Source organism: Myripristis murdjan, chromosome 3 (assembly GCF_902150065.1).
Source record: "Myripristis murdjan chromosome 3, fMyrMur1.1, whole genome shotgun sequence".
In the NCBI taxonomy this organism is placed as follows: Eukaryota; Metazoa; Chordata; class Actinopteri; order Holocentriformes; family Holocentridae; genus Myripristis; species Myripristis murdjan.
The window spans coordinates 28544804-28558997 of record NC_043982.1 but is presented as its reverse complement, the minus strand read 5'-3'; the positions used below and the strand labels follow the sequence as shown (position 1 = coordinate 28558997).

Genomic DNA, 14194 nt, shown 5'->3' with positions numbered 1-14194 from the left:
GCCTGTTCCAGCATTGACAGAGATGTCTGTCTGTTTATTAGTCCATGTCTGTCTAATTTCTGTCAGTCAACCCATCAGTCTGTTTATGTGTTGATCTGTTTGCTTTTGTGGCAGGTCAGTATAGAAAAAGCAATCATCATTTACCAATATTCCAGACCAGAGAGGAGGAAACACTTCCTGGATTTAGCCACAGCTGATGGCAGCAGTCCACAGTCCTGACAGCTTAGTGTCTTCAGGTTTCCGCTTGTTTTGCCACCCGGCGCAGAATCCTGACTAATCCAAGAACAAGAATCAGTACTCTGATTCTTCGATCCAGTTACGACTGGCCTCTGTAAAACCATTCCAGCAACTCAGTTTTCAGAACTGAAATGTCTGGTTTTCTGTTTCAGCGCCATCTGCCTAGTGCTAACATGGAATATCTTGTGAAGACTACTCTGATGTGTATAGTACCTTTACAGAGTATCTAGTACTACTTGAGAGTGTCCGAATGTGTAGGTTGTAGTGCTAACCCTGGGACAAACAGTACTTGCAAATACTTCATTCGGTATGTTTTAGCCAACTTAGGTGCCAGATGGGTGGGGATTGTCACACAGAGCAATGCAATAAGTGTCAGAAAAGAAACAATTTTATGTGATTGAAAATTTACTTAACACTTTATGACTGTTCTGCTTCATTAAACCTGACCCATCTGGTATGCCATGCAGCTAACACACATAATTGATCCGCAATTGCTATGTGACCCTGGTTTGCCTTGCACTAATCCACCGCTCCTAGCATAATTTGTAGCTTAAAGTGTCTGTGTACCGTATCAGAGCATTAAGTGCCTCTGAGGAATACGTCTGGTTGAACTGTTGAACTGCATTTGTCTGTCAAGGTTACAGCGGTCTCTGTGATCGAAATCGGTTTCCACCAAAGCGGCCTCTGGTGGAACAGTCTTGTCAAGTCCAGCATGACTGATGTCCAGTTGGGAGGTTTTGGTCCAGCACCAATGATGGTTGTTGTGTTGTCATACACAGGAACTGTCCAACAGTGTGTGTGGGAAGTTTGGTGGAGGGTTGGGGGTGGGGGGTGGAATAGTCTATGTGCTTCCCCTGAGGTTCGAACCTCACCTTGGTGAAACCCATATCTGGCCTGCAGAGGGGGAGTTAGTTAGCCTATACCACTGTGCAAACTGAGTTTGGGTCTATGGGGTTAGGTTGGGGTAAACCATTGCTCATGGTGTTCTGGGGTCATACGGCTGTGCAGACAGAAGTCAACAGGCCAGCGGTGTGATGCTGGACCAGCACTCTGTAACACAGTTGCTGCTATAGGTGGAAAGTTTAAGTAGTGTGCACTGTACCTTCTTTATGTTCTTTATCCTTGATGTTTGAAAAATAACACAGTCCTGAATATAAATTCTGGCCCCAGCCCTTCTCAGCTAAACAAATTACTGCCATTTGATGATGTCACTGTCTACTCTCTCTTTTAATGGTTCCAGACCTATGTCACTCTTTCAGATTGCATGGAGAGGTGGATGATAGAGGTTGGAGTGGAGCAATATTACTGTGCAGACTGTGCTGGCCCTGGACCAGCATGCTAGAACACAGATTGCTCAAGGTGATGAGTCCAATTCATATGTATGTTCTTTCTGTTCTGTTTCCTTGGAGTTTGGTTAGACCACATTGCAGAGGGCAATGGGGCTGGTGGGTGGGGGGCGTTGGACTAAACCAGTGTACAGCTAGTTGTGGGCTTTGTTTGGCTATACCACAGTGCAGACTGTATTGAGAGTTGTGTCAAATCGAACCGCTTTAGCCTCGGTTGGTTTCATGTTGGTATCATACATTGGGTTTTCAAATGATGCCTGACCGTTGGAGCTCTCGTGGCCCACATAGCCATTGAACTGGACCTTGGGACGTGTCCTGAAAAACAACAAGAGAAAGAAAGAATTGGTGTCAATGGCAGACACAAAATATAGATTTAATGATCCATTCTGAAAAAAAGAAAATAGTGCATGGTTGGAAAAAAGAAAAGGATAGAAAAAAACAGGCAGTCAGAGGTGTTAAATTTTGCTGTCTGTTGTAGTTAATACACTGAAAAAAATTACTAGATTAGAAAGATGTTTTATCAGACACTTAAAGCTTACAGTAAAGCTTACAGGCTATCTTAAGTCAAAGCACAACGTGAGATAAGCGTAATCATTTTAAGTAAGTTAATTCAACAAAAGATACAGTATAACACTTATTTTTTGTAATGCATGTATGAAGGACGTACACTGCAAGCTAAAGAGGCACAGGACGAGAGGACATCCAGGTACCACTGGTCCATAGATTAATCATACACTTCCCAGTCCATGCACAAACATTCAGGTTAAACTTGTGTTTTTGTAGTTTATAATAGGCTGTCATTTTAGAGATGTAAGTGGCAGCTTTAGCTTTGAGATCGAAGAAAAAATCCTGTGATGAGAGGGTTACTCGTAATGATGTATGGATTGTCGGAAAATTAAGGGCACATGAAGTATACAGCTAAACTCTCTCCTCTCTTTCAACAGTAACTGCTGTGGTGTTTTTAAACATAAAACTTAACCCCTGCCTACTTCTGCAGGAGAGGACTGGGTCTGCTGCTCTGCAGTGTAAATGTGGGCCCATGTTCCTCCTGCAGCTAGCATCCAATCATTTTAATTAATGAGAACATATTCTTAGTCAAATTGTCTGAATGAAGATTTTAAAGAACATGGGGTGCAGATACACACTGAAATACGATGAACTCCTGCTAATTTGTCTGTTTGACTGTGGCACATTACATTTTTTGTAATCAGGTTCCTATAATCCTGTTTGATATAATCAGTTACTCCCAAACCCTGTGGAACTATTAGCAGAGAGGAGTGCTGCCGTGAAAACGCTGTTCTATTCTGACCTCATTAAGAGTGTGTATGTGTGTGTGTGTGTGTGTGCGCGCGCATGTGTGTGTGCATGCTGTTAAAAATCCAACCCTGGGGAGCCACTAAGCCTTCCCTACATGTTCAACCCATTACTTTACAAAACTGCACACACCCCATCACGCTGCAGACCTCCCTGTGTGGCAGTAGTTGAACCGCTGAACTAGTATCTGACTCTGGTTGTAGGGGCAATGATTTTATTTTATTGGAAGAATGAGACAGACCACACATAATTGATTTGACATTATTATAGATACAAGACACAGTGAAAGGCAAGGATAAGCAGGGAAAACACACCAGTAATGTGCACACAAACCCCATGCTTGTGTATTCAGATCTAATCAAGAACGTGTGTATTATCATGTGAAAAAAAAAAAAATCATATTTCTGTTGGGTTTTCATTATGTTGATTTTTAAAGGAATAACCCTTGCCTGTTAGCTGTGACCCTCTACATTGCAGGCATATGTCTATGGTATGTTCTGTTGATATTAAACATGTCCTGAATATGCCATTATGTGCTGCAAAATAAATTTTTACATTTTTGTTCCAAGATCTACACAAATTACTTTCCTCTGTCAATGTAAAAAGAAAATATCTGTGAAGGTATAAAATACATTGAACAATCCAGCACACAGAAGCAGACACACTCTTTATTTTATTTTGATTAATTCATGTCACTGTCAAATACTGTTTCTTGATGACATCATGCTGACAGAGATGACAATATGAGATCAAAGATAAAAAGAAAATGTCCTCCTTTCACCTTTAAATGATTGTTGTTTTGACACAGTAGGGCTGCACTGCCTTTACAATTAAAATAATGCATATTTGTTCCTGATCAATCGTAATCAATTGTCACATGGGTATATAAATTTAAAACCCACTTTTGTATGTAATTTCAGCAGTGTAAAAATGAAGTTTAAAAGAAGATTTACATGTTTAGGATTTACTTTGAATCTAAAAAAAAAAAAAAAAAAAAAAATTATTCATATCCAATATTTGCAGCACAACAGCAGAATACCTTAATACCATATCCTCTTAAGGAGGATAACTGAAACACCCAAACATATTTTGCTAAGGGGAAAGAAACAGCCTTTGAATTAATGTCAAAGTACCTCTTTTTGCTTTTCCCTCTTAGTAAACATTCAATTTAGGTTAATAGAGGATGCAAAATGATGCAAGATGAGGGACATTACAATCTCAGTTTTGTTTTTTTCTGTTTATTGTGCAGCCTTACTCCACAGTATGAGAAAAATTAAAAACTAAAAACAAGGGATGACGAAGTTGACGGAGGATGTGGCGGCGGGCGGAGGTCTGGTTGTTTGAAACCAGGTGAATGACATGTGTCAGTCTTACCTGCCGCCAGGCCCCCAGGTGTCTTTTGGTCTCTCATTGTCATCATCTGTGTCAGCAGACAATGTCCTGCATACAACCACCGGCTTTAATATACAGCAACTAGCATAGCACACTGCTAACTGGTTAGTATGTGGCGCAGTGTTAACTGTGGTGCCATAACAGTGTGCTAGTCTAACCAGTTGATGTTATATTGTGCTAAATGTATTGTCATAATCTGTGTCAGCCTGTGTGTGCACAGTGCCACCAGCTTAGCTTCCACAGGATCTAGCACACTAGCTGACTAGCACACAGCACAGCACACCACTAAGTGGCTGACAGACCAATGCATTGTGACAGGACCTCAGTGTCTTCATCTGTCTTCACGCTGAAGTAAAGCATACTGCTACTGTAGCTGGCAAGCCAACAGCTTAACACTGAGTATGGCCCAGTGCTTGTGCTGTCAGTTTCAGCTGACCAGTTAGGCCCGCTCGTCTACGCAAGGGACGCTTATACAAACACAAGCTCTTGACCTACGTGAGTGGTTCCCTTAAGTCGTACATGCACATAGATCCACTCCCATATGTCCAGTTTGAGGATGTATATATTTTGCAATTTTTTTCTGGAAAAACAAAGGCAATGTGGTGCTGGAGAGAGATATTTAAAAACAGCCATGGTTGGGGAACATGTGCTTCACATGATGCTCCGTCATTGCCACAGAGCTTCACAGAGGAAGATGGTAAAATCATTTCCGCCAAATTCTCTTCAAAATCTGCCACCATTGCCATTTGTTTACACAAGAACCTATGAAAATACGTGTTGCTCTGTGCCCCTATCAGAAACATGTGACACTGTAACATGCTTTCAGTATGTGTCCCAAATTTTTGGCTGCACATTTTGCAAGAATGTGAGTAACAGCTTTTGCCTTGCCTTCTGCGTTTGTGTTAGCATTCCTTGCGTAGATGTAACGGGCCTCAGCGGTGCACAGTAACTGCTAACATGTAGGGATGCACTGATATGGTTTTCTTGGAGTCAATACCAAAATGCAGGTGCAAAATAAAGCTTAACAGGCACTAATAATAAAAAAAAAAAAGTCCTGCAAGCGCCAACTTCAATCAGCCAAAAATTGACAGTAAAAATAATGCCAAATCCATACCATTTTTGCTCTTTTAAAGCTGATCTTGGTTACTACCAACAGATCACCAATATTTCAGTCCATCCCTACAAGTATGTGAACACCTAGGACACCTAGGTGTTCAGCTAATCCCATACTGATAGATATTTAAATATATTCTGGTATGGGCTGCTGCTATAGTTAAAGGAATACAGTGACTTAAAAAATACATTTTATTTTGTTTGTTGTTATGCTTACTAACAACCATACATTATGTTGTTCTGGTGGAATGTGTAAATAGGTTTTTGGCTATTGCAAAAATCCTGTAGAGCACTGCATACTGAACTCATACTGAGATGATTATGTTGTCAGACTGTCTCTTTTATGTGAACATTTTTTTTCTAGTTTGATTTGACTAGTGCTTTTAGGAATGAAAAAGTCAGGGTATTCCTTTTATATTTAAAATCTCAAGTCTGTTAAAAGACAACCATTGAAAAATCCTGCAACGATGACATTTTGCCCTCAATATATTTAGTTATCTCGTATCTTTAGGGATTTTTAGGCTTGTATGAACTTTCCAACAACTACACAATTCATCTCTGGCAAATCAGATTTCAGCTTAAGGGTTCAGTTAGAGCTGTAGGGCAATAATTATCTCTCAAAATGACTTTATATCTGCCTGTCTTGCTAAAAATATGACATCACATCCCCTAAGTACATCTCAATAGGATTTTAGCATGGAGGGTGGACCACATGTACTACACAGTTTAGATTAGGTGGCTTACAAATAAATGACATTCGAGCCCTGGTCCTGGGGTTTTAAAGGAAAGAGATGATTACCCTCCTTAACACTATCTTTTATAATACAGAGGGTGTGATTTCAGGGCATATTCTTTTGTTTAATTTCAAAGTCAAATGAGACATGGAAAATGAAAGGTTCCTGGTAAACTGTACCCTCTGTATTGTATTGTCTGTTTAGGACCAATGTAACTGCACCCAAGCCTTGTGGCAGTAAAAGGTGAGCAGGATAATCATCAAGAAATACTCAACTGTAATAGCGCTATTTACATCAAAGGAAAAATCCACCCTTAAACACTTGAACGCCATTATGAAAGAGCTATTGGCCTTGCACATTACATTCTGAGTTAATTTTGTGGTTTGAAGTTGTATTTTTCTTATTTCATTGGATATCTTGCCACATGTAGATGATGTGATGTTTATAGTGCACCGGCAACAAAGCTTGATAGCAGAAAATGTTCTATACCATTGAATACATCAATAACAGGCCAACATAAATGTCAGCTAGAGCTAGGAGCCAACATTTTACAACATTCAACAGCCATCACAGAACAGGTAGCAATACTGGTTTGTTGCCATGATGCAATGCAGCTGGAGCGCATTCTGTCTTTTGAGTGAGAAGCATGGGTCTTTATGGGAAATGTAGGGAATTGCTGTTTTAAGCATGTAAGGCAAGCTGAGGGAAAGTAGGTACATCAAAATGTAAATTACAATAATTCATCACAAAATAACACTTGGAATGGAGTGAACATCACAAATTGATGTCACTGTTAGTATCTGAGGGTGGAATTTTCCTTTAACATGACATATTATTAAATCCTGTCTTATTACCTCAATGTCTCAGGAAACACTGAATATATACAACCAAAAAAACAACAACAGCAACAACAACAATGCTACTACTACTACCAATGATGACATTATTATTATTATTATCATTATCATTATCATTATTATTATTCTTACTAGTAGTAGTATTATCATTGTTGTTATTGTTATCAATAGTAGTAGTAGTAGTAGCAGTAGTATCATCATTATTATGGCAATTATTCTTAATATTATAAAAAATTGGTCGCACTTTAACCCTGCCAGTTTTTACTGAGGAACAGGGTGAAGCCAGTGGTCAAGGGCTGCTCGTCCTCTACTCTCTTGATTATCTGTTTTTACATGAAGACTTGACATCATGGTGTATTGCTTACCTGTGTTTGTAAAGGTAGAAGGCAAATCCAGAGAGGATGAGAGCAAAAAAGGGAACCAAGATGGCTGCTGCCACAGAGCTGCTGTTGGTGTAGGGGTTGGATGGGTCCATTGCCATGGTTACAGGGCCTAGGAAACATAACAAGCAGAACAAGCCGGTCAGGGCTTTCACATCTCAGACAAATGTTACCATCAAATGTAGACTTTAAATTAATTTTTTCACATTTTGGAAACAAATTTGTACATGCAGCTGTTGGTACTCTAAATGTACATTATGACCTAAATGTTTTGTTTGTACCTTGTCTGGTCAGATGAAACTTGCCAAAGTCTTTACTGTGGATGTGGCCCTGGTAGACAAAAGTCTTCTGGTCTGACTCTGCAGTGACCTGGAAAAAAAAGCAGGAGTGTTGTGCAGTGGTGGGTCTAGAAATTTTAAATGGTGCTTTGCAGGGTGGCTTAGAGAGTAGTGGATAAATCAGGCAACCTTATTATAAATTAGTTTAATTTACTTAGATTGGTGAAATAATAATAATTACCTACACCTTCTCACAAGAAATCCCTGCAGTGAAACAGGTAGACTCCTCAGAGAGCCTCTCTACAGAAAGCTCAATGCAATGCTGTTAACTGGTATAATTTACATTATGTTAAACACATTAATACCAACTAGGTGCACTGCAAAGCTACCTATTAACAGCAGATCTCTCACAAATCAGTCACTTTTGATTAATGATCTTATTTCTGTGTCTATTCCTTTGACAATAAAGGGCATACAAGCGTGACAACTGTCGTGCATGATAATCTGATTGACAGTCTGGGGCCAAGCAAGGCCACTGACTGCAGTGAGGCAGAGAAAAAGCACAACACCACACAGCCTCATCCTACTTGAATTTGTCCACCGGTTTCCACACGCTATGTTGCGTTCACTTGAACTTGGATATCTGAATGCTGGTACTATAAATCTCCTACCAGCAGCAACATAAAAAAAAAAAAAAAAAAAAAAACACTGACCAAAACTGGGGTCCACTGCTGGTGTTACGATAATAGTTTGATGGTAAAAACATGAAAAGAATGTTTCCTCACTATTTTGCAAACTAAAGCTAATTTGGTATAAATTATTCATCCACACTCTATGAATTTCAGAAGCAAACTGGGAGTTGGAGTACTTGTGGTGATGATGGGTATCCTTGTTTTCTCTGTAAGTAAGATAATGCATTCAATCTAAGCATTTAGCTAATGAATGTATGATTTTAGGTTTTTATATCATATGCTTTATGTTTATTTGCGAGGCTTCATCCAGTCATTGTCTCCTCCTCACTGTCCTATTTTCTAACCCTCTAACCTTTCTTTCCCTCCTCTCCATTACTCTGAAGGAAGACTCTAGTATGCATTAAGCATTGAAGAAGTAATGTTAAGCCCACTAACTGACAGTCACACTTAGTCTGAACTTTACCTTTTCCCTGTAAAAGATTTTTTTTCTTTTTTCTTTCAGAAATCACAACTTGACAGTCAGTCAGCAGCCCTCATCCCTCTGTGCCTTTTTAGGTCTTTCCTGCCTCCTTCTCTGATGTCTGCGCTTCTTTGGGAAGGTTGGGCACTGACTTTCATTCTTCCCCACCTTCCTTTCTTTCTTTCTGTCTGTCTTTGACCCTTAACTTTTTCCCTCCATCACTGCCTACTTCGGTCCCTTTCAAACTTCCTTGCTCACCCCCTTCCTCCATCCATCCCTCCATCGCACCTCCTCCTCTCTCTCAACAAGTCAAACAGAATCAGATTTTTAATCTTTTCCCTTGTTGCGGTCTGGGTCTTCAGAAGTCACATCAGGAAATATCACATCAAACTATGCTTAAGAGTCTAGATGGAAGAGATTTCAGCACTCCTGACACCAGTTCATTCACAAAAATCAGCCCGACCACAGATTAATGTGTAAATGTTATTCATCATGAACACTTTCTGTCTCTTTCTTACTCAAATCTGTTAACATTCAAGATATTCCACGAGTTAATCATCATTGATATCACAGTCATAGTGTCAAGAAAAAAAACAAAAACAAAAACTGATGCACACAAAAGGGCAATGCCAAATGGAGGGAGGATTGCTAGGTTTTGATTAAATTTCAAATGAAGTTTTAATTTACAACCATCATTATAAAAAAAAAAAAAAATCACAATTGACATTGGGCACAGCTAATTTTGCATTCAATAAAATGAATTTTAGTGTCATGTTATCCCATATAGATTGAGAGTAATTGCTGGCATTTTCAGCAAATGGCACTGTTTAAAATACTCATTTGTTTGCAAAAATTATTCCTTACTGAACTGACTTAATTCAAGCTGTTTGTTTTTTACCAGCCGGACAGTTTTCACAATGGCAATTTCCTCTGATGAATATCATACTGTATGTGTATGTGGCTCTGCAGGGGACACTTGTTAGGAGTGACTTCAGGAAGTCAACAGCCACTGAGTGTAGACGCCAACGTCTGAATAATACATCAAGTTTCTGAAACCATATTCTTATTCAACCATATTCACATTCCATATTCTGTATGAAGTATGGCCAAAGGATGGACCTCAGCAACGGGGGCAAAATCACAGCTATAAAGAACAAAGGCACCACGAAAAAAATACTGATAGACATAATTGTAGGAATAACTGCCTAGTGTTGTTCACTTGGCTGAAAAAGAGCACCCCAGAATGAATGAACACTGTGGATAGTTTAATAAAGGATGAGGCCATCCTTTTGAAATAACTGACAGTACTTCCAAAATATATGCATGGTAACAAACATCCAGAAATCCTCAAGGGAAGGATACAAGGGCGTGTTGGGATTTCCGTGATGACTTTTAGCAACTTCTGCAGATGGTGATTATTTTATGTATTAACTTTTTTTTATTATTATTTAATTTTTTCCATACACGTTTGTACAGACATAGCGACAAATGCTATTGGGTAAACCACGGCTTCATTTGCATTCCTCCCTTTTAATAAATGGAAATTAGACTTCATTGCGTTCTGGATTCTGTGTTTCATAATGTGAATGAGGCTTTGTGTGGAATTTCAATACACTTCTCTCACAAGAGACCCACATCATGGGAGGAGGGGGTGAATAAACTGGTGCAGAGAGGACTACATTACTGTCACGAAGATATAAAAATATCTCTATTAATTTCATAAAGTTGGATGTAGTCAAATATAAAGAAGAAGCTTGTCTTACATATCCATCCATAGCCCAGTTGTCATTTTTAAACTTGCTGTAATAATGCTCTGTCGGCCCCTTCACCTGGTAGACCTTCAACAGTAATTGGTTTTCCTCTGACTTATATGTCCCTAGACAGAGAGAGAGAGAGAGAGAGAGAAACAGCTGGTTAACCTCTAATGTATGTGGCACAATGGGAATAAGAGAGAGAGACAGACGTAAAGACAGCTAGAAAGACAGACAGACAAAAGCGGGTTAGAAGGAAAACAGACAAAGACAGACAGGTTAACAGACAGACAGAGAAAAGAAGACACTGACATTTTGAATATCATGCTTTAATTCCTTCACAAAGCACCTGTCACATTACTGGGGGGAAAAGTGACATTTCCCCTCCAGCTACATGTTGCTAATTGGTTAACTATAGTGCCAACACAAAAAACTTTTGCTGCTCAATATCGCAAGGGCACGGTAAAGAAATAGCAGAATTTCAAATGGGAATCACTTGGCAGCCGCCCTCGTCTCCTAGCAGGAGAAAATCTTTCATGACCCCTGAAGCGAGCCAAACTATCGATTGTTAAATGTCATTGTGAAATGTCAAAACATACATGGGTGTCAACTGAAGAAATGCTACTTTTTTGGGAAGTTTTTGTTTGACAGCATAGTTTTACCTGCTGGTAACTTGACAGCTGCATCCATACTATGTGGAGATATGATTAAATCAATACATTTAAAAATATGAAACTCAAGTAGATGCACTGGTGTGTGTGTGTGTGTGTGTGTATGTTTGTGTGTGTGTGTGTGTGTATGTTTGTATGTGTGGTTGGGATGGGCACAGCTCGTTATGAGGCCCAGATGTCCCAACAGCATCCTTGCATGTGCATATAACTTGTTGAGTTATTGACTTGTTTGTCTTCCTTGCCCTTTGTTTATCTTTTCCTTCTGCCTGAGTGAGGCTCCAACACAAGCCCTCATGGTCTTTTTCATTCTATCCTGCAACGGTTTATCTGCATTTGGACATATTTCTGTGCAAATGAAGAGAATTAAACCGATTTCAGCAGTGATGTATTGCTAATACTAGATGTAAATGGAAGTCACATCCATTAGACCTGCTTTTTATTTACACCTAGCATTTATTCCCATGTCATTTATACTGCTGAATTAAATGTCTGTAAATCTCCAGTTTCTGTGTTGGAATGTGATTGCTCACTTTATCTCACTGAAACTATCCATGGTGGTGTAACAACTCTCCCTTTCAGCTCGGCAGGACAATTTTATTTTCATTTAGCTGTCACTTTAGCACGCCTAGTAGAAACTGTTTTTGACTGCACATAAATTTCATGAATACTTATTACACTTAGGACAGGCTTTGTTTCTGCACGATAATCTGTGACAAAGCCGACTTGAGTTACTGGTTACTGCAGAAGTTGCATTATTAAAAAAAAAAAAAAAAAAAAAAAACATATTCTAGAAACTCCATGAAAGTATCAAAACAGCTTTATCAATAATTTCAGACACTGTTTCTGAATTATTGCAGTAGTATTCATTAAAATGGCTTCGACGGTAAGTCTAATTAACATTACTAAAATTATTCATTTATTTATTTATTTACTTACCTGACAGTCTGATTGACACTCCACTGGTTTCCAGTAACGTGACATTGACTCTGCCGCTGGTAGCATTGAATCCAGTGACGGTCACCGTGGCAACCTGTCGCTTCCCCAGATACTCGTAGAAACCGCTCCAGTCAGAGTTTGGAGAGAATACATCAACTGGAACTATAAAACAGACATGGAGAGATACAGAGAGTAAACAACAAGTCACCATAATATAATATACATTGAGTGTACAAAATAGCCAGAGAACCCACGTGTCATTTCTTACTGATTTAATCAATTAAATGCACTTCATTCATGAAGTACATTTACAAGAATTATGAAGGGAACTATATTATTATGTATATATATTATTTTGTATATAAAGCCATTTCACTGAGTGAAGGGGGATGATCTGTAATAAGTATGTTGTAGATCAGCGGTGGAGACCACGTCCACAGGAAGTCAAATATTTGGGAAAAACATTTAAATTTGTATTTATAGTAATAATGTGCAGATTACAGTTATATCCACAGGCACCACGGATTATCCACATATCGGGCAGGCTGGGTAATAAAAATTAACACTCCGATTAATAGTGGATGGGTTGCGGTTGGGTGAAACAATGAGGAAAATTAATTCTCACCAGTACATCAATACAACACAATACAGAAATCACCTGTAAAGCTGGCGCTGCTCAGCATAATTTAAAAAGCAACATAGCCTACAGGGACAGGAAGGGGTGGAATGAAATGTCCATGAGGGTGCGAGTGTCTAAATCGGAGAAAATAATTTATTCAGGTGTTTTACGGGTGGATGATACGCCTACAAGCAGATTCGGATGACGTCAGAGCCAATCCACACATCACTAACGTAGAGCAATTTTTTGCAAACAGATATAAAGTGCTATGCAGCAAACTATAAAGCTTGCATTATCTTTGATCCAGACTTCTCCTTTGACAGTTACATCAAGGCAATATCCAAACAGCATACTTCCACCTCAGAAATATCTCCAGGATTTGGCATTTCCTCTGCTTTACAGACCTAGAAAAAAAACTGATCCACACTGGTTCCTCCAGAATTGATTGCTGCGGTGCATTACTCCCTGGCTGCCTCAATCCCACACTTAGAAATATAACTTATTCACAACTCAGCAGCTCGAGTACTCATGCGAACCAGAGAACGCCGGCATATTACCCCGGTCTAAGCCTCTCTTCACTGGGTCCATGTAAATGCTCGTATTGATTATAAAATCCAACTTCAAATCTACTAGGCATTAAATGGCCTTGCGCCTGAATATATCACTGATTTGCTTAGTCCCCACGAGCCTGTCCGCGCTCGGCTCACAGGACGGACTCAGTGTCATTCCACGCCTTCAAAAGAAAACAGCCTGTCCAGACTTAACACCCATTCAGTCTGCACAGCCCACTCAAACTCCTACCTCACCTTCTCTTTGTCTCCTTCTTGCGAGTAAAGTGCTCTTTTGTCAACTCACACACTCTTTGACTGTTTGTCTATGTGGGTGCACAGACATAAGCTCTGGGCCCATTTCCTGGAGTTGGTGATGGACTTGTTTTATTTGCTTTCATTATCCATGTTTCTACCTGTATTCACACCTTTTGTTTTCCGTGAGGTACTCTGTGCCAGTCTTTTTAATTAAAAACTATAAATAAATGTAACTTGAACTGATACAAAAATAGGCACCAAACCCAAACACACACACACACAGTCTCTCCTAATGTGTGTTTATGAAACTGTCTTTTTAGGAGGTTATGCACGACGTGGTATATGTACATGTGATTGTTGACGTACCACGGATCTTATTTTTCTGAACATCAGACTCTCCTCTGGCTTTGGGATGGACTTTGACTCCAACTGAAACAGAACAGCATCAAGTTTATGTTAGACTGATTTACAGAAAAACAGGTATTTATATATTTGGTACAGTTAGGGCCGGGTGGTGAGTTTCCTCTGTCTTTGGGGTTGATTTTGAGTATAAATGAAACACAACATGGTGGGTTATTTTGCTTCATTGTTTGATTTTATGTACATCT

The 14194-nt window shown here is 39.3% G+C and overlaps 1 protein-coding gene across 1 annotated transcript in view; it reads right to left on the bottom strand.

The window, feature by feature from the left end:
- Positions 1-827: 827 nt before the first annotated feature.
- The window catches only part of LOC115378771 (CUB and sushi domain-containing protein 1-like), a 659837-nt gene continuing 646470 nt past the window's right edge, over positions 828-14194 (bottom strand). Inside the window, exons 69-75 of the mRNA XM_030079264.1 lie at positions 13953-14015; positions 12162-12323; positions 10567-10679; positions 7655-7742; positions 7359-7485; positions 4272-4337; positions 828-1898 (exon numbers count right to left, since the gene is read on the bottom strand). Coding sequence (XP_029935124.1) covers positions 1739-1898; positions 4272-4337; positions 7359-7485; positions 7655-7742; positions 10567-10679; positions 12162-12323; positions 13953-14015 — 779 coding nt within the window. The 3' untranslated portion in view covers positions 828-1738. The remainder of the gene's footprint in view (positions 1899-4271; positions 4338-7358; positions 7486-7654; positions 7743-10566; positions 10680-12161; positions 12324-13952; positions 14016-14194) is intronic.